Source organism: Nesoenas mayeri (assembly GCF_963082525.1).
Source record: "Nesoenas mayeri genome assembly, chromosome: 1".
NCBI lineage: Eukaryota > Metazoa > Chordata > Aves > Columbiformes > Columbidae > Nesoenas > Nesoenas mayeri.
In genome coordinates, this window is record NC_137541.1 from 181,572,422 (window position 1) to 181,593,334 (window position 20,913).

General features: G+C 40.1%; 1 protein-coding gene across 1 annotated transcript in view; it reads right to left on the minus strand.

Moving 5' to 3' along the window:
- The window catches only part of ENOX1 (ecto-NOX disulfide-thiol exchanger 1), a gene marked incomplete at its 3' end in the record, with an annotated part of 139,593 nt that extends 120,224 nt beyond the window's left edge, over positions 1 to 19,369 (minus strand). The window contains exon 1 of the mRNA XM_080363364.1: positions 19,234 to 19,369. Within this exon, the coding sequence (XP_080219490.1) occupies positions 19,234 to 19,324 (91 nt within the window). The 5' untranslated portion in view covers positions 19,325 to 19,369. The remainder of the gene's footprint in view (positions 1 to 19,233) is intronic.
- Between the last annotated feature and the right edge of the window lie 1,544 nt (positions 19,370 to 20,913).

A 20,913-nucleotide genomic window follows, 5' to 3' on the forward strand; every position in this document is an offset into this window, starting at 1 on the left:
TCTGGTGAGACCCCATCTGGATCCCTGCGTCCAGCTCTGGAGCCTCAGTACAGGAAAGACATGGACCTGTTGGAGAGGGGCCAGAGGAGGGACACCAAGATGATCAGAGAGGCTGGAACAGCTCTGCTGTGAGGACAGGCTGAGAGAGCTGGGGTTGTTCAGCCTGGAGAAGAGAAGGCTCCAGGGAGACCCTACTGCAGCCTTTCAGTACTTCAAAGGGACCTATAAGAAAGATGGGATAAGAAAGATGACAGTCTTTTTAGCAGGGCCTTTTATAACAGGACAAGGGGTAATGGTTTTAAACTAAATGAGCAGAATTTCAGGTTAGACACAAGGAAGAAATTTTTTACAGTGAGGATAGTGAAACACTGGGCCAGGTTGCCCAGAGAGGTGGTAGACAAACCATTCCTGGAGACATTCAAGGCCAGGCTGATGATCCCTTTCAACCTGAACTACTCCATGATTCTATAATTGTCATTCTATAAAAAAAAATATATATTTCAAGCGGCATTTTAGAGGAACCAAACACAAGGAAGTCAGTGGGGCATAAGGATATCAGTGCTAACAAATCCCAAATGAGGCTGCTTGCAGAGGATGGACTGAATGGCTCATGTAGAAAAGATCTGGCAGTGTGGCACTGCATCAAAGGGGCCAGTGAAGACGATTAAAGGTTAGCCTGTAAAAGAGACAAAAGCATGGGAAAAATACTGCAAGCCTCTTAGAAAAAACAGAGTCTCACCTGACAGACCATGTTCTGAATTAGTCACCCCATCCTCCTCAAGCAATATAAAAGCACGGCAAAAATAAGACAATGAGTATCATCAGGAATATTATAAAGTAGCTCACAGGAACCATCATAAAAAACTTTGGATTGGTCGCTGGGGAGAAGAGGCAGTTGTGTAGGAGCATTACAAAACTCATGAATTTTAGAGAGGGTAGGTGGGCAGGTTCTGTGGACTCCATGATACAAAATGGAAAGCATTTAGTGAAATAAATAAAGAGGCTGTAAATGAAGAACAGGTTGGCAGAAACACTTCTTGGTTGCAGGAAGTAATTGCTGCCATGGAACTCCATGTTATGTAAAACTGAACTGAAGATAGAACTTACCAGAATTAAAATATAAATAAAGAAATAAATATAGTCAAAAACACACAAAGAAACACATCATAGACCTTAGACAACAAAAGTGTTCCAAATGATAAAACAGGAGGCAGGGCTGCTAAGGTCATCTATTATTTAAATCGTCTGACACTCCTTATTACAACACCCTGTTGTCAGTTGCTTTTAGCTTTGCCAATCATTAACAGTTTGGACTGAAATTTTACATGTCAAATATCTGCCTGAGGCTGATTTACTGTGGAAAATTTTAGTCTGAACAATTCAACTACTGCACAAATGGGGCTGGAGAAAAGTACTTGTTTTTTATTTTTTCATATCATGTTAAAAAATTTGATGTTCTGTCTTGGCAGTCATAGCCCCTACAGACTTTGGAGTGAGGATGTTATATTTCAGAGGTGAAAAGCTTTCATGCTGTGGTAGTGATATTTGCCATTCTCTTCAAACTCGACCTGAAAATTCAGGCAAATTATGCCTTTGAATAAAATTATATTCACTCATACTCTGAAAAATGGACCTGTTTTTGGCTTTAACAGCTGAAATCACAAAGGATTACATCTTCCGTGGATGTACCAGATTATGTCAAGCCTCCACTCTGCAACCAAGGAAAGAGTTAAAGCAGAAAGAGCTCAGCTATTGTCAACGTTTCAAATTATTTGTTCCAGCTTTTTTAAAACTTGAAACCTAAAGTTACTCTCTACTTCTGTGCTGTTTTTCCTTCAGTCTGTGAAGTTTCAAGCTTAGCCAGTGAGGACAAATCTAACCTTGCGACTCTTGCTGAGATCAGAGTGGTTAAATCAGAACATTGTCTGAGCAGCCTGATTCTCCTAAAAGCCTGTCAGGTCTGGAGCAGCTAATTGGGTCTTGCCCCATATGTTCTGCCTGTGATTTTTCCTGCAACTGAAGATAGAGAGCAACAGAGCCAGCAGGCAGGTTTTTCCCAAGTTTTGCTATTCTTAGTCTCTCTCCTCATTTATGGGGAAAAGTATCTTTCATGCTTATTCTAGGAGACGTTTGCAAAGTTCTGAAATTTTGGCTTTTTTCATTCTCTGGCCATTTCATTTGAAACATCTCCACTCTGCAGGAGTTTTGAAGGGAAGCAAACTTTTCAGCCTGTAACTTGCAGTAGAACACGTTATGAATAGGATGTATCTAGTCCACTCTGAACCAGCTGCCAGCTCACCGCCCAACATCAGTTTCACCAGGGGGGTAGAAAACAGCTTTTCAAGCAGTAAGTGAGGACCAAGCAGCTGATGGTAGCTTGTTGCAGGTGTCCCAGGACCAAAGAGAGAGCAGGTCAGAGCTGACCATAGCGTCTACCATCCTCTCTGTCAGGAGCAGCTCAGCTCACCATATTGCTCTGTTACGGGCACTTGAGGGGCTGCTGGCAGAAGAGAGAAGGGATGGTGGCTGGCGGTGCCATCAGCTTGGTTGGCAATGGGTAGATGCCATAAAAACTGGATAAGGCTCATGCAGCTGGGTTGGCTGAATTCCCTATAGTCAGTAGATTGGTGTCTTTTTAAATTTTTTTAATTATTTTTATTTTTTCCACCAGCAGAACTGTTTAGCTCTGCGGGTCATGTTCTCAGCTGTACTACAGCTGTATTCAGGACAGCTCAGAGAAGAGGCTTTTAGCACCTGGGACTGCAAGTGGCTGCTTTGTCCTTCGATTTGTGCTGAAGTGGCCTCAGGACAGTTCTGAGTTTTGTAGGGCTGGGTACTTAAGGAAGGCTGCTAATGGGCCACATGCCCTGCTGCCCTGCTCTGCATAATGCTGGCTCTCAACCACCTTTGCCATGCTGGTGAATTTTGAGCTTTTCACATTTTAGGCAGCTTTATAGCTTCTTTGCACTGCTGAAATGGAACAGAAGGACCAGGTTAGGAAAGGTACTCTCTAGGTCTAGCATACATGCTTTAAACTCAAACAATAAATCCGCTGTTCAGATAGGTTTCTGACTGGCTCCTTTGGTCTCTGGGTTCCAGCACTGAGAGGATTTATGTTTCACACCGTGTACAGTAGTTCCAGATATTTAAATCAAGAACGTACTCGGCCAGGCTTCACAGGAAAGTATACTACTTCAGACTGAATTATAGCCAGCATCTTTATGTTTTGTTGTCACTAAAGCATTAAACAGCTCCATGCTGCCTTGTATAATTCTCAGGTCAGGTTTCTCAGATTAAATGCCATTCTCACACTATGAAACAGGTTGTGTTCCTGAGAACTAAATCACAAAATAACTATGGTCCTAGTCCAGGAATTCACGTGTATTATTTTTGCACTCACCTTTTCCAGCATTTCCAGATTTTAAGTTTTATGTTACCATGAACAGCCATGGTCATGGTACCCCTCAGAATGTAAATTGACGTCATTCTGAATCACAGATGAGATATAGTACATCCATCAAAAAAACACCCAATGTGGCAGAAGCAATGCAAAACCTTTCCCACTTTATCTGCCACTTTATAAATCTGACTGCACTTGTCTGAATCTTTTTCCCTAGCGCTTGTTAGATTTCAGCAGAATTCTCCTTCATGTTGTGAACTGAATATGAAAAAGCAAAGCGGCAAAACTGATACTCAGCAAAGCTGAAATGCATAGTAGCACTGATTTGGAAGGTGAGCAAACCACATCTCATTAGCATAATTTTCTCAGCAAAGGAGTAAGGGGAAAAAGGAAAAAAAAAAGCCTCTTCAGGAGAGAAAGAAATAAAGAATGTCATACATCTTGAAAGGGAAGAAGAGGGATAAAAGAGAGATGACTGATATGAGCATAGATGAAAATGTAAAACACCCAGCAACTCCTTCTTTGACATTCCCCTTTGAAGGCAGTCTACTGCAGAGCAGAATATTCTAAAATAAATATTTTGGACTGCACTTTGCATGCAGTTCCACCAGTGTGACTCCACTGCTACTAGCAGGGCCGTGCCAGGGTCCCAGGTGGCAAGGATGAAAACAGAAGCTCATTATGGAATGAGAAATGTAAGAATGCTTTGGTGAAAGCACATTCCCTGCAGAGTGCTGCGCAAATAAAAAGAACATTTAAATAATACTGCCCCTTGATCCTCTCAAAAGCTGAGAGCATGTCTATTCAGCTAGAAATCCAAAAACCCAGCCAGTTTACAAAATGTGCTTGATCCTTGTGTAGGACCCTGTGGCATTTTCTTTCAGTGAAAAGATCTCCAGATGTTATTTTTACTGTTCATCTTAAGTAAATGTATGTGTTTAGCTAAACAGGCTTAAACGCAAGAGCCACCTAAGAGAACAATGCTAAAATGCTTAACTTGATTTATGGACCAACTGTCAAACCCTTGTTTATGAACATCTGGCTGGGAAGGTGATTTGAAAAGTTTTTCTGTCAGTAAATATCAGCATTGTAAGCTCTTCTACTTACAGACAGCTTTAAATTGTAAATGTAATTAGTAGAGAAATGGCATCAGCATGTACATCTAAAGTCACGTTCAGCTTATCCATGCACACAAAAATTCGTTTTACAGCACTGCTAACATGTAATGTGTAATCATTCGCAACTTCTTAATTAAGAAAATACACAAAATACTGGGTTCAGAACCCGAAGATTGCTTTCTTTGCAAGCTGCACGAGCAGGTGCAAGGCTGTCTCTTGTGACAACCCTTCAAAGTAAGCTTCATTTGCCACCCTGACAATTTCTCAGCAACCACCGTGGCCTGGATTCGACAGCCCAGCTTTCTCCCACACCTCCGTACCTGTTCCCTCTAGCTTTGTCACACAGGTCCAGCAAGAGCTCCTGGGAGAGAGGAACCTCACCCCTCCTCTGCCCACCTCCATATGTTTCTTAGCACAGTTTCTGCAGTTTCCCATGAACACAACAGCTTGCAAGGGCCTAAATGCCACAGCAACATTCCTAATTCAAAGGCTGATATAATCTAAAACCTACAAAGCAAGGCTGATCCCAGGAAAATCGGATTTTTCTCTCCTTCTTCCCCTGTTTTGTGACAATACGACAACTCTCAGATGACACAATCCAGGAATCCTTTCTGTAATTCAATTCTAGTTCTGAAGCAAAAGTCTACTTTGATCCCAGGTCTAATCTAATAACGGGGAATGAAGAGGTTTTTTTCTGAGGAATTTCTTTGTTCACTGAGAAACAAAGCAGCAGCTTTATTGCAGAAATACACTTTCAGCTGAAATGAAGATAACGGCAATCTGAGACCTCACTATAGATTCTGAGAGATTCAGATCACCCACACAATAACATATAACCATGGCACCTAGGACAGGAGCCTTTTCACCTCCTCATATGGTCCATGGAAAAGGTGGAAGATTGTGTATGGTGACTCAGCTCACCCACGGAATCTCTGCATCCTCTGATGGAGAATTCTCTTTCCAGAAGCTCTGACAGAAGCCTACTGTCATCACACTCCTTTCTTTGCCATTCCTGTTGCACACTCAGTATCAGGGAGGCAGAACGTTGTACATCCTTCCTTGCTATAGAGAAACCACTGAGAAGTTACTGGAGTACCTCAGTAACTCAACAACAAAAAAAAGGAATTAAATTTTGAACTCAGCCTTGGTAGGAAAACTTATTGTGACCCAAAGAAGTGACTTAGAACAATGTTGTTTTGATTAAGTCACATTTGAAAAAAAAACTTATTATATTCTTGAGTGGCTATGCATACAAACAACAGCCAACACATTTACTGACAAGGATGGGATGTTCAGATATGCTTAAAACATTGAAGGATTTCACCACATGAAATCTTCACAAAAACCATTGACTAGAAAACTGTTGCAAAAGGGACTGTTGCAAACAGGGCTGTTGCAAAAGGGACAAGATGAAAAATGTGTCAGACTGAAGCGGAGTAGTAGTCCATTCTGAACGAGGCAAAAGGTATTCAGGAGATAGGGGGCACAGGAAGACAAGCTGAAGCTTTTTTTAAGACATTGTGGTTATAAATGATAAGAAAAATGAGTATAGAAGCAGCATATTTGTTTCAATTTCCAAAAGTATTTGACAAGTTTCCATAGGAGAGATTAATGACTAAGAGGCACAGAACAAGAATAAAGAAATAAAAAAGTCTCTTGTGTATAAAAACTAGCTCGAATTGTTGTTTTGCCCTTAGAAGAAGACTACCCATCTCACACAAGAGATCTTTTCCTTACAGCCATAAATTGACCATTATCCTGTGAGTCTGGATTTGGAGAGCTATCTTAAGAATAATGTCACACATTTGTAATAGCATTGCTGTAGCTGTAATGGTCTAAAGTCATAAGCAAGACAAGGTTTATGGGCCAGTGTAGTCAGAAAAAATAGAAAAGCCCATGTTCAGGTTGGAGATAGAAGCAGTGAACTTCTAAGCTAAATATAAGTAGGGAGCACATCCTTTGAGTTTAATTAGAGATATTAAGTCAGGTAGACAAAAAAGCTGGTTGGCACATGTAAAAGAGAAGGGAATATTAAAAACGAAGTAGTGACACGGTGGTTATTCTGTAAGGAAATACATAGGCAAGCCTGTGGCAGATGAAAAGCTTAATAAAGGGAGGAAAATTATAATGTGTCACAAAACTACTCCTTTTGAATCCACTTTTTTTTTTTTTTTTTTTATGTCTGCTGTAATTAAAGTTTTAGTTCTCTGGTTGCCTCAGACCATCAGAGGGCTGGTGCAATTTTCTCCAGATTTTTCCAAGTTGTTCCAAGAAGCAATATAACTTCTACCCACAAATCTTGCTTTACACAGCAGGCACACAGCTGTGCAGGCTCACTGTACAGTGCTCACTTCCTTACTCGGTGAGCAAACATATATTGGGGGAGCCCGCAGTGACTTGTTCTCTCCTCCACAGTCCCCGAGGTCAAGGCAGCGCCGGCTGTGAATAGGCCAGGGCATTAAATGAGGGGGTTAATTATATGTGATGGAAAAGACTTCTGTTTGTTTGTATGTTTTCTGGGTTTTTCTAATCTAAAAGACAGATGAAGCCTGGTCTTTTATGGTCAGATTAGTTTTTCTTTGTTTTACTAAAACATGGAAAAAAAATTACATCTCTTATTCCTGCTGGCTCTGCAGACTTGCATGAGTGGAAGATGGAAACTGGGTCCTATTCTGGTCTGTTATTATTGATGCCGGGGCTCTCCTTGCCTAACCCCGGGGTCACTCTCTCCTCTTATGTTCATCTCCAGAACTCCAGGGGGGACAATCGAAGCTCCAACCACAATATTTGATCAGCAACATTTTACTACTGAATTTTACTGATGCCAGAGTAAAAACAGGTTTGTTACCCTTTAAATTCCCAAATGAGTTTGCAGAGCAAGCAGTACTTGCAAACCTGTAAACTCTATTTATATGCAGCCATCAAGTAACATGGACTTTCCTGATATTTTCAATCTATAACATAACCGTAAAAGAAAACTATGACAGGTTGTCATCTTTTGATCATAAAAGTGTGGTGAGCAATAAAAAAAGTCCTCTGGAGGACTTCTTTAGTTCATGCTTACTATATACATATGTGGATGAGACATTAAATACAGTATCTCAAAGCTACAGATGAAACAAATCTTGGAAGCACAAGAAATAACAGGTCGTATAATCAAGCCTAGTAAGATGTGGCTCTCATGCAATGTGGCCCACAGAGGCCAGATGACATTCTGCATCAGAAAATGTGAAATAATTGAGCTAGGATAAGGCAAGAAACCTAAGAAATGTGTGAAATGTGTGAAAACCCACACGGTGGGTTTCTATCGAGAAAACACTAAGAAAATATCACTAGATCCACAACCTGAAGCCTGTTAGCAATAAGAAGGGAGAATTACAGTATACAGTAACGGTGGCTAGAACACGCAGACATGATAATGTCTCTGTTACACGATCCTTAGAATAATGGGATCCTTCTGTTACTACTTGCAGTAGCTAAGAGACCTTAGTGCCTGTATCTGTTGCATTACAGAGATCACATCAAATCCACACCCACGCTTTGTTGATGGAAAACTAGAGATCAGGGGAAAGAGCAGGCAGTGAGGTAGGAATACAACTATCTGTTAAAGGTGCTGTGGTAAGAAAGCCCTTCACTGGGAACTCAGGGCCTCAAATCCCTGGATGAGTATTTGGAAGGATGGTTAATTCTTGTGTCCCTGGTGAGCTCAACTGCTGAGGTAAAACACTGGAAGAGAGGCAGTCCCTATGGGACACCAAATGGTGTATATGAGTCATTAGCTATCATCATTTTGTTTTCTTAGCACTGCACCTTTGCGTTTCTAAGGTGTGTGCACGTGTAGAGGCACATGCCACCCCATCAGGTGGTGCTGAAGCAGCCTGTTACAGGGAAATATATGCTGGGATCCTTCATGGAGAGAGATGTTCCCTCTTGAGTCCCACTACTAGAAACTTCCATTCATACATAGTAGACCCCTTGTCTTCAAGAGGACAAGCTTTGTCCTGATGATTACATGCAAGACTATTTCTACAAAACTGGATGGTCTGTTTTTTGTTTTGTTGTGGGGTTTTTTTGTGGGTTTTGTTTTGTTTTGTTTTTTTTTAATTCCAGCTTTAATTCCACTCAGACAACAACAAAAACCAACAGAAACGTGGGCTGTTTGCTCTTTTGGAAGGGAAAATGTAGGGCACATGTTCCAAACCACATTTAGATTTTAAAGATCAGAATTAACACCTTGAATTGAAGCCAGGAATGATCTTAGTCTTGAGGTTGGAAGTCCTTAGTTTTGAGAGTCGATAAACCAGTCGTGACAAGCCTGAACTGGCTATGGTTTATTATAAAATCAAGTTTGATTACCTACTTAAGGTTATTAGACGGAGCAGAACAAAAGGACATGAAACTAAAAGGCAACATATGTAGGAAGAACTGGAAGAGATATTTTACTTTACACAGGCTGGTGGATAGTGGATGAACTTGTACTTGGGATCTTTTCATATACCGAATTTGGGTTAATAACATAAAGGAACCCTGCAATATTTATAATAAGCAATTTATCAAATCAGCTACTTTTGGAGCTGCTCAGCTGCAGGTTCTCATTCCCTGCTGTCTGCACACAGCCCTGATATCCAGGTGCATCTGAGCTCCCTCCTCCTACAACCCATGATCCTTCTCTAAGTCCCCAGGGGGTTACAAAACTATTAAAAGCACAGAAAAGAAATGGTGTTAAGACATTTATTACATTAAAGGACAGCAGCACTGTGTTCGGGTCTAAACACACTAAACATGAGGGACTTAAAAGAAAATAAAATCTGGACACTATGCTTTCCTGTCCTCTTGATTTTGGAGAGTTTATTGTTATTTTTAAGAAATATTTAATTCATTTATGGTACTGGTTATTCTAGCAGATAAGGCTGTAGGATATTCTGCCATGTCTTTAAAATACTTCTAAAAAGCATGTCTGGAGTGCCAAAATTGTTATCAAAAGGCCCCAGAAAACAAGGTTTTGATGATTATTCCAAGAAGGGCTGAGTCATGCAAGTTCAAGTATAGATTACATCCTAAACCAGAGAGTTTCCAATATAAAGGTTAAATAGATTTGGCAGATAGAGCTCAAAATAGGGAAAAACCTTGACACTGCATTTGGTTATAATATTCCACATCTATCCCTAGTGAAATGAACCATTAGAAATACAATTGTCTCAGGGAGAAGAAAAAGAGTTGAAGAAGCATATAACTTGCTCTCTCCATCCACTGCAGTCTGGAAGTGTCTCTTCGGAAGCACAGCTCCTGCTGCCAGGTCTTTACAAAGAGGTGACAATAAGCACATCTGCACCTTCTCCCATGGTGCTGTCTCCTCTAAATGCTAACAAAGCCCTTTCACTTCCCTTGTCCCCATACTTTTCTAAAAATCACAGCAGCATAGTCTAAGAGGCAGAGCAGGTACGAACTGCCTGCCTGTTCTTAAAGTGGGCAATAGAGTTTGCCTGTTTCCCACTGCCTAACTCAGAATATCAGATAAAAATAGCTAAACCGCTTTTTCACTTACCACCATATTACTGCTGTGCCAACATACCTATTAAAAAGATACACAATAGGCAGGCAGCTCCATAATCACTGCTACTTTTCATGCCAATCAGTATTATCCCATTGTTTCCATGTGGTCCCTTACCTGCCTCGTTTATCTAAGTGAAAGAAAACAGACAATATGCAATTTGGGCTGGGATTGACTTGTTAGAGTTCATGCAGTATTTAACAAACTGGAGCTCTCTATCTCTAAGCCTTTCCTGAACACAAATAACAAATAATTACTAAATTATGAAGGCATTGTGGTCAGGAGGAGGAGATTATTTATAAAGGAAAATCAGCTAGGGTCAAGAGAACCACTTTTTAAGAAAAAAAAAAAAAAGCTGAATAAGAAAAGTGCACATACAAGAAAGGCAGGTAAAGTTGTTCTTGTTACACTAACAAACCTATTAAATTTCTGAAGCCACAGTAACAGAATATCTTTAATATTTGGGCAGAACACAATCTAAATGCATGCTGCAGAGTATTAGAGCATATTTTGTTTATTAAGTTTAATTATCTTTCACCTACTCCAGTGACCAGCTGCTTCGCATTACAGAGACATTACTCAGAGCTGGTGATGTCATGCACATCGTTTGTCACCACTGGCACATGGGAAGGTGCAGTAAATCCACTATTTATCTGAATAAAGTTAACATTAGCAAAGTATTACGTTACAAGCTCACTCGCATGTCCAGGTGTTGGGCCTGCAGAAGCCCAACTTTCTTCTTCAATGTGGACCATCAAAAGACATTTTTCTGCACTGATCACCTGTGCCAATATTTCTTAGATCGATTCCTGCAGCCAAGTGGATGGGCATTTTTGCGCAGTTTACGAGACCCAATTGTCATGCAATAAGCAAAGGGCATTTGAAGGACAGGTGGCAGAAAGGAAAGAAAACCATGCATATGCCCTTAATCCCAAGATAAAACATAGAAAGCAAGCTTCTCTTGCTTGCTCTCCGGGGTTCAAGCTCTAAGCATCAACCTAGCCTATACAGGCAAATGGAGAGCCTGACTAGGGAAGAACAAAAGATTTTATAGCCCTTGATTTGGAATGGCTGCCTGGGGACTCATTCATATTCAAGTCTTCCCCTCCCAAAGAAGTCTTGCACGGTGACTCTCCCAGGCAATGCCATCTGTACCATCCTGATCACTGTACTCTCCTGAGAGGAAGGATCGAGTTAACAGTCCTCTTGGGACTGCTGTGCCCATCTCCTGCAGACCACCTGCATGACCTGCTAACAGATTTGGCTTTAGGGCTTCAGGTAACATTGCCTTCACCTTGCACCTAGCTATGACTGTGCTCAGCAGGCCACCTTCAAACAGTCTGCCATTAACAAGCCTTTATTTCCATGTAGATAGCTCATTTGTTATTCATACCTTGTCTTCAGTTAGTTAAAATAGTCAATTTGCTCTTTCTGTTGGTTTCTATTCAAAATAACTCAATTTTGCCCTGAGAGAACTGCACATCACACAGGGGTTACATTGGATTCCCCATGTTGGCCAAGGAACCTGGGGTGCCTGGATGGGAGCGAAGTTTGAAAGAAAAGTGCTGCAAATAAACTGTGTTCCAGCAGAAATGAACAGTCAGTAGCAAATGGTTCCCAATAGCCTCTTGGCTTACTTCATGCAGTGGGATGCTCATAATTACTCATGGGCTTTCTTGTCTAGAATAAATAAACACATGGAAAATACTGGGAATGGAGGCTTTCCAAAGTGAAGATAAAAGATGAGAAAAACTTTTGCAGAAATAAAATGTTTCCTTATGTTACTTTACTGTAACTTCAAACAAAAACATGTCAAACAGATTTTTTTTTTAGTATAATTACCAACAGCCAAGAATATAAATAAATAAATAAAGCCAAAACATCCTAACAGTGTGGCTGGCATCATAAATTCATTCTGGTATTTTGAGACAGTTAAGAAGACTTATGCCAAATAGTAATCAGTCTATTTTCCTAAACTGTTAACTGTCCTGGACAAGATTACAACAACAGAAGGACAGACATCCTATTCCAGAACAAACCCTCACCCCACATACAGCAGAAGCTTTGAATTTAGTAATTTCCTTTCTCTGACCCGGCTCAGCTCTGAGTCTTGTTTATCTGGGCCATTCAGCCCCTCATCCCATGTTAAAAAGCACTATTTATCTTTAAGTGATGAGCAAATTTTAATCATTATCTTCATCCTTGGCCTCAATTAAGGTCTAATATAGAGAAGGCACTTGAATGACCTAAGAGGCACACTTAACCCTGTCAAAGGCACTTAAGTGTTTCTGCCACATTTCCTTTGGCCATCGGATCTTTCCTTTTTCTGTTGTAACCTGACTTTGTTCCTAGCACTTTAATGTCCCCTGGTGTGGAGTCTCCTTGAGTAACACTCACATGATAGAAAGTGTGATTAACTCTGCAGGTGCTATTCAGGTCAATGAAAAAAACCTACTTGTAACACTAATATATAATACTTCTTTAGAGATGTTCCCAGTGGCTCTACATATTGAGATTCCCACAGTACCTATTCTCTTTCACTTTTGCTACTCTCCTGTGTCTGGATAACAAAAATACATTGTTTCATCTGGGTACAAGCTTGACTAATCCTTTTGAGTATATTTCACAGCTCTTTAATTATTTTGATTGGTTATTCAGATAATTTAAATCTTTACTAAAATGTGATGTTTCTGTAGTGAAGACTATAAAAATAAAGTAGGAAGGAACAAGAATAAAATTAGGAAAATTATATTATTTTCTTCAGAGCATGCCTTACTACGTTTCTCCTGCGCCATAGGCTGGATTGTTATTGAAACACAATGTAGGTTGGGAAGCCATAAGAGCTGAAAAGATGCCTTCTGAAGATGCCTTGTAACCTCAACGGGTTTGCAAAACCTATGGAAAACTCTGCAGACTTTGTTAAGGCTTTCAGTATCTTCTTTTACTGGGAGATATCAAGCCAATGCAGCATTCAGAGCAAGGCTAATCACGATGTATGCTATCATGCCACTGGGATGATGCATCTTCCAGCAGATACTTGCAGTTTGCAGCTTACAGGGGCAGGGGAAGAAGAATGTGTGGAGCACCTTCCCCAGCTGCCTGTGCACTTCAAAACTCACGTCTGGAGTGTACTAAACTCAGTCACAGTCACTGATCCTCAAGCATTTTTTCCCAAATAGAAAGGTTACTATCTTCAGGTCACAGTAAAAGTGGCTCTATTTAAAACTTTGTGGATAGACCCCACAATCAATTGGAGCTCAGCATTAATTACAGAAAAGGAAGCTGTGTTTTGTTAGGCGTGTCTTGGATGATTCGAGTTATGTGCTCATTAGCACGTTGGTTCAGTGGCTAAGCAATGAAGTGTAGAGAAAGGAAGCTTTAATAAGTAACAGGATAGCACGGGTAAAATGAAATGAGACTGCCAGATGGCAATCAGTGGCTCCAAGGCTCCAGTAATGGAGAGGCCACAGAAGAAGAAGTATACACATGAGACTTGGCAGAGTCAGCTGGCCAGATGACTTCTTAAAGTCTTCAGCACTGCTTAATGTACAGTCTTGCTTTGGGGAACTGCTGAATATAATTAAATATACCTTGATTTCCTACTTTATTGGATTTTTCTTCATTAACTTTACAAAAATAGCACACAATCAGAACAATGAGGGATATGTTTACAATTTAGTCAGCATATTACAATGTGGAGTCAACAATAATTCGCTGAACATGCCTCATCTATTTTATGGTGGAGAGACAGTGAAGCTTAAAGGACTTTTCCATAGCCCAGGTAGACTGGTGAAGGAATTATTAAGTCTCAGCCCACTCTTGATTTTTCTCAAATAATCCCTAGGTCTTCTCTGCATAGGAACTGGGGAGCTCTTGAGACACTAGAGTGAGCAGAAGAAGGAAAAGTCATCATACTAGTCCTTTCCCTGGTGTGCCCATCATATGGAAAAACGCTTAAGACGAATCAGAATGTGAATATAGTGCTTGCCTTTCATTACAGTCTCCGCTCTGAAGAAACAGAGACTGAAAATTATGTCTTCAAAAACTTGAAGGTCTCGAGCTAATACAATTCTAAGAGGGATATTTAACCCCCTGTCATGGGATTTGGCAGTCAGTAGATCAATATTTCCCAGATTTTTCTGTTATCAAAATGTAAAGCTGGGGTTGCTGTTTCAGAATTGCAACAACTTATTGTCACAGGTGCTGCTTCCAGAAGAGAATTTTTGCTGAGCTATGACTTGATTTAGAAATATAACCTTCAGTTTGGGGAACCCTGTTTTATGTATTAATGATTAAGAGGAGAGCCCATCAGAGGGAAAAGCACTTCAGTGCTGACTTGCCTTGTGTGTCTCTCCCTGTGAAGTATCTGATACTCAACACTGTCAAAAGCACAATCCTGAATGAGGTGACCTGATTGGAACTGACAGCTCCTATGTTCCACTAAAATCAGGTCAAAAGACAAGTGTGTGGGGAAAGCAAAGACAAATGGAAAACCAAGAAGGCTGATGTGCCTAATATTTCACAACCTCCAGTGTCTAAAAAATACATGCCTGAGGCCACAAAAATCATGTATGTTTTTTCTATACCTTTGTTAAACAAGATGTTAGGCTTCAAAGCTTCCTAGACTCTGATTTTAGGATTTTGTACAAGTGAACAAAGACTAACTTCAGCAGAAACAGGACTGGAGGCCACTGAAAATTTTAATATCTCAAGGCTGAGGCATGTTGGCTGGACTCACATAGAAAAGCTTGCCTTAACAATTATCCTGTGAATAGGTAGAAGGGATCAGTTTTCAGGCATACTCTTGACTTCTAGGCAGATCTATAGCTTTCATCTTGGATGTCTGCCCTTGTGGTTTGTTATTTTTATCTTTAAGAGTACAAATATGTGGCACAGGGCATGAGCTTAACTAAGTCTAAAAGAATTACCACTTATGTACCACTCTTCTTGTTCATTTGTATCGAGGAAATTTTTGACATATAACATTTTTGACTAACAAATGTTCAGGTCATCTAAGCAATTCTGGAGGAAAGCATCTCAAAATTGCTTCACGCTTTTCAGAGCAGTGGTTCATTAGTGAAATGAGAACCAAACTGAACTAGAGGAGTAAATAATTTTCCTGGCTGGATGCCTTCCTTTAGAAAACAGGTGACCTGATGCCATTTGCTGAAACAAATGAAAGTATAAGTACACTGAATTCAGCAATGCCAAAATTGCCTTTAAAAAGTACCAATGCAAAAGCAAAATAAAACATTCTCAGGTGGTCTGAGGCTACTAAGTTTTTCTACCAGTCCTAAAATGTAACAAAATAGCAGACTTCAATGTTCTTGAAAGATGTGCTTGAATCTTTCAAGTACATTGAAGTCTGAGTGTACAAAGAGGATTCAGATCTCAAAATGGTGGAGTACAAACTATCCTTTCCCTCTCACCTAACCATTTTTCTCAAAGTCTCCAAGCACAGAAAACAGCAATTTTAACCTGGACAATTCAAAAGCAGTTTAGCAAATTTTGTCCAGTCTGTCTGGGCTCAGATAAACTGTGAGAAATTTCATCCCAAAAAGGCAATTTTTTGGAAAAAAAAAAATAGCCTGTTGAAAACGGAGATTTAGAATGAAAGTGTTTTTTGGCCATAACTATTCCACATCAATCTTTAACATTTTAGCTAATGCATTATTAAACTACAGTTTATTGTATTAATTATGTATACATACTGTATAAATGCATATATTAGTGTACATGTAACACAGTAGGCAAATATTATGGAAAAAGTAGCTTTCCAAATAGCAATAAGTGTAAGCAAAATAAATGTAGAAACAGAAGAGATACTATAGAACTATTAACAAGAATCTATCTTTGCAAAAGAAAGGCTCTGACGTTTGCCCAGATCAAAAATCCAATTTTACAGCACTGGGAGATAAGGAATTAAATAGAGTGCAGATATCATCTAAACTGGTATTAAAAGGTTAGCAGTGCTTAAAGTTGATTAGTTACCAAGACCAGACAGCCTACATCCCAGGCAGGGAGAAGGGTATTGGCCAGATGTTGCAGAAGTGTCAGTTGCCATTTTAAGAAACTCTTGGGCTAGGCAGGAGCTTCACAGATTGCAAAGTGGGGAGTATAACTCTTACAAGGCAGGCATCCCAACATGTTACACAGCAGCAAAGTTAACAACAGTTGGGGAAAAAAAAAAACCATCAAAAGCTTCAAAAAGATCATAAGGTCTCCATGCTTAAAGGAACAAAATCGACCTGCATTTTAGGAATTAGGAACCAGTTAGTTTGGGGAAGGAAAGGCCATGAATATATAAGTCATTTGGAAATGAAAAGATAGAGAACTAAGAGATATGTCAGAATACAGATGAGTAACACACACCAGATTTCAGAGTACGGCAGGTTATATAAATCTATCCAGGAAAGATTGCAGTCTCCCCAAGATTAATCTAAACTATTATACTTACTGCTTTCCTAGATGCTATCAAGGCAGGAAAAAAAATATAATCCAATAATTTTTTAAAGAGAGACAAAAAGTTGACACTGGGACACAAGTATGTCATTTTCATCTCTGAGAAAAGTCACAGATGACAGTACCAAAAGCAATATGTGACTGCTCACAAAGATTAGTTCATTACTAGGATTAACAGCAAAAAAAAAATAAAAAAAGTCAGAAAAGGCTAAGGACTAGTTAGATATTGGGTCAACATGGGAATGCAAACTCACACTGAATGCAGACACAGTAAATATATTATAGCAATAAATCTGTAAGTCTTTTAATGGTAAATTGTGGTTTCACCATTATGGATTTGCCATGAAGAAAATGTGTCAAAAACTTATGAATCATAAGGAAATATAATGAATTGTCAAAGCATCTTGAAAATACAAGAGTCTCCAACAAAGGAAAGCAAAAGGAAAGAAAAGTTCTTCTGCACCCGTAGAGAAATCAGGCAGCACTTCAGTAATTAATATTTATTACTTATGGCACCTTTCATAGATTGAAAATGCTGAACAAATACCAACTGACCTGTACAACACTCCTACAATACGTGATACACATAATTATGGAAATTACAGTAGGGAGCTGGCAATGAAATAAAGTCCTGGAGATCCTCCCTTGTGGGAAGAAGCATTGCACATGAGATGCGGCTGCCATGTAGGGACTGTACAGCACACCTGAGGACACAATTTACACCAAAGCTGGAGAGGCAGAGGAAGATGGGAAGACAAGAAAGTGGACAAACCTCCATAGGATATGCAACTGAGATGCTTCTAAATGCAAGCAGCAGAAGCTGAATTTGACATATGGCTATTTTCAGATTTGGAGGTAATTACATTCAAGTTGACCACAGCATTTGTAGGCAAAAGCCTCACCAGAAAATGAAAAAGCAGTTTCCTGGCCAACATGTACAATTATAAAATGTCCTAAGTTGGAAGGGACCCACAACGATCACCATTCCCATGTGTCCTGTCACTGGATACCAGGGAGAAGAGGTCAACACCTCCTGCCCCATTTCCTGAGAAGCAGAGAGGGAGGTGCTGATCTCTTCTCCTGGGTATCCAGTGGTAGGTCTCATGAAAATGGTTCAAAGTTGCACCAGAGGAGGTTTAGACTGGACAGTAGGAAGCATTTCTTTACCAAGAGGGTGGTCAAATCCTGGAACAGGCTTTCTAGATAGGTGGTTGATGCCCCAAGCCTGTCAGTGTTTGAGGCATTTGGACAAGGCCCTGAACAACATGCTTTAACTTTTGGTCAGCCCTGAATTGCTCAGGCAGTTGGACTAGATGACCAACGTAGGTCTCTTCCAACTGAAATATGATATACTATCCTATTCAATTTAAACTATGCAGATCTCTTTCTTAGGCCTTTCTCCCTGTGAGGGAATCAATGGCTCCTCCTCATGTAGTATCATCAGCAAACTTCATGTGGACTCAACTCATTATCAATGACCCAGGTCATTGATAAAAAACATCGAAGAGAACTGGCTCCCCAGAAGCAGATGGTTTTGCTTGTTTCTTTTAACCAGGAGCATGGGGTTAAAGCCAGAGAGAGAGAATCAGTTCACAGTGTCTACCAGCTAAACTCTCTGCTTGAGACCAATTCATTATAAATCAGCTTCCTTGCAGCTTAGTTTGCCCACCTGTAAAACTAGTAATTCACAGTCAGATCATCAGCTGTGAACTGGCACAGGTCCACTCAGTTCCCAGTTTCAGAAGGGGACATATTTGGCCAAAATTAAGCATCAGGCATCCCAGGTGAGACAGGCAGGGCGATTCACATCATGACCTGGCTCATCACATCCATGTCTATGAGGATGGGTGCAGACATGACAGGATGCTGCTCTGATCCAGATGTTGCACAGCACTTCTTAAGCTGAAGTGTCAATGCAGCTTCCAGAGGTGACCTGTCACATGTCTGGCATGTGGCTTGTGTCTATAGGGCACACACTTATACAGAAATAATTTTTCTCTGCCTCACAGGAGCAATTAAGTTTTATTAAACCCAAGTAATTAGGCCTCTTGTAGTGACAATGAAGTTGGATATGTCCAGGCTTGTCCATGAAACACTGCTGGTTTCAAAATATTATTTTTCTTATTATTAAAATAACAGATCCCCTACGAAGCTCTCCCCAGGTGTGTTTGGGAAGTGAAATAAGAAAATCTAACAAGAACAACCTCTTGACATTCAATTTATGGAGTTAGGCAGAAAGTAAATAAGCATACACCTGATAGGAAAGCTTCACTTCACTAATATCAACTCAGTATATGAACTGAATGGGCTTCATGATTTTCTGCCCAATTAACATGACCTCAAAATCTTTCTCTGGTCAAGAGTTCCCAGCTCAGGGTATTTCTTGGCAGAACCTCAAGACATCCTGCCTGAACAGAGAAACAGAAGCAAGTGTTTCTCTTACGTGATCTGCTTCATAGTCTTGACCTAGCATTAGTTGTTTGATTTCCCTGAAGAGTCTTGGCTTTTCCACAAGGTTAAAATAGAATATGGATTATATAACTCCTACAAGAAGAGACTACACAGTACGCAATATTAATCACGGGTAATGTTTTCAGAATATAAAAATATAATATCCTTAACAACAATTCCATATATTTTTAAAACAATCCAAAGAGCACATGGACGGTACTAGAGATATCTTTAAAAAAGAAAAATCTTACCTGTCACAAGCTGTTGTCCAGCTAGTCCTACTGGAACCATCCCCAGGTTATTCATAGCTGTAGCCCAAGCCGTCGGATCAGTGACTGACATGTTAAGTTGTGTTGTATCTATAGCTATACTTCCCAAACCATCAGCTGCTGCAAGAAAGAAAACACACTGTAAGTAGAAAAGTCAATGTGCCACAATTTTTAACCAACACCTTCAGTCAAAATGAGATATCACAACCACTGCTTATTTTGGGTTTGCTTTGTTTCTTAATTGTGATTCACCTTTAGACCATTAATGATAGTTCTTGATATTCTATAGCAAAACATAAAGACACTGGAAACATTTAAAAGATATAAAATGAAACAAGAGTGGTTCAGGCTGGTTATATGGAAAACTTTTTCACCATGAAGACAATCGAGCAGTGGAACAGGCTGTGCAGTCATCATCCTTAGCAGCTTTCAAGCCTCAACTTGGTAAAGCCCTGAGCAACTGGCCTGATCCTAAGGCTGGCCTTGCTTTGAGCAGGAGGATGAATTGGAGACCTCCTGAGGCCCCTCTCAACCTGAATGAATCGTACTGTAATCCTCCAATATAATTTAATTATACATATTCTCTGGCAAATTGTCAGAAAGCTGTAAGAACCAAACACCCTCCAATAAAAGATTTGTTTTCCATGTGATTACCTTTTTTTTTGGTAAAAGGTTTTAGAATGCATCAGCCCCTAACTAAAGAGAAGTCAAACCGAATTGTTTCACTATGGGAAATATAAAGTTTTATTCTAAAAACAGAAGACAGTTATCATTAATACAGTCAAAATAAGCTGAGCCCAGATATGGATTTTCCTGGGCTGGGAAAGGAAGAATGGGTCGCACAGCTAAAGGATGGTACCTTTCTGATATCAAACCCCCCAACACAAGGTGTGGTCACACATTTGAGCTACCCCTCTCCCTGGTCACAGATGAAATCAGCTCTTTCCACCTGCTTTCTTACAGTCTTTGCATATCTAAGATACTTACCGGCAGCCATTGCTTTCCAAAATTCCTTTTGTTCCTGTTCGACTTCTTCAGCTAGGAATAATTAACTACTGTATTAGCAACATCTTGAGATGGGCTGTCACCAAACGCAGGGCCCACACACAGATCATTAGGCTCTGGAAGAGAAAAGACAAAATCAGCTATCAAGTGCTGCAGTCAGAGCACAGTTGCAAAACAACAGACCACTTTGGGAATCCTCTCGAAGCTCCTGCCTGTTCCCGCTGGACCGCCAGCCCCAGCCTCCTCGCACGTGTTTAGCGGCCGCTACAGAGGCATTCCAGCCAACGCTCATCCTCGCCCGCTGAACAAACACTGCCACATATGAACCTGTCAGACTGCTGAAAAGCCCTTCACAAATTAGGTCTTATCTGTAGCTACACAGCCTCCTTGGCATGAAGGCATTAGCTGAAAGAACATATTAAAGGATGAATATGATTTTTTTTTAAACTGTTAACAATTAACTGATGTTGAAAGTTTCAAGGAAATAGCCTCCTCTTCTGAGATAAAAAGGGACAAAAAAATACTCTGCAATGACTTACAAAATGCAGCCTGCAGAGACACGGAAAAGTAAGAAAATCTAACAAAGCGAAAGATGACGCCTGCTCCTTAACTAATGCTGTATCTTTGGCTCACCAAGGTTAGTTAGCTTGAAACATC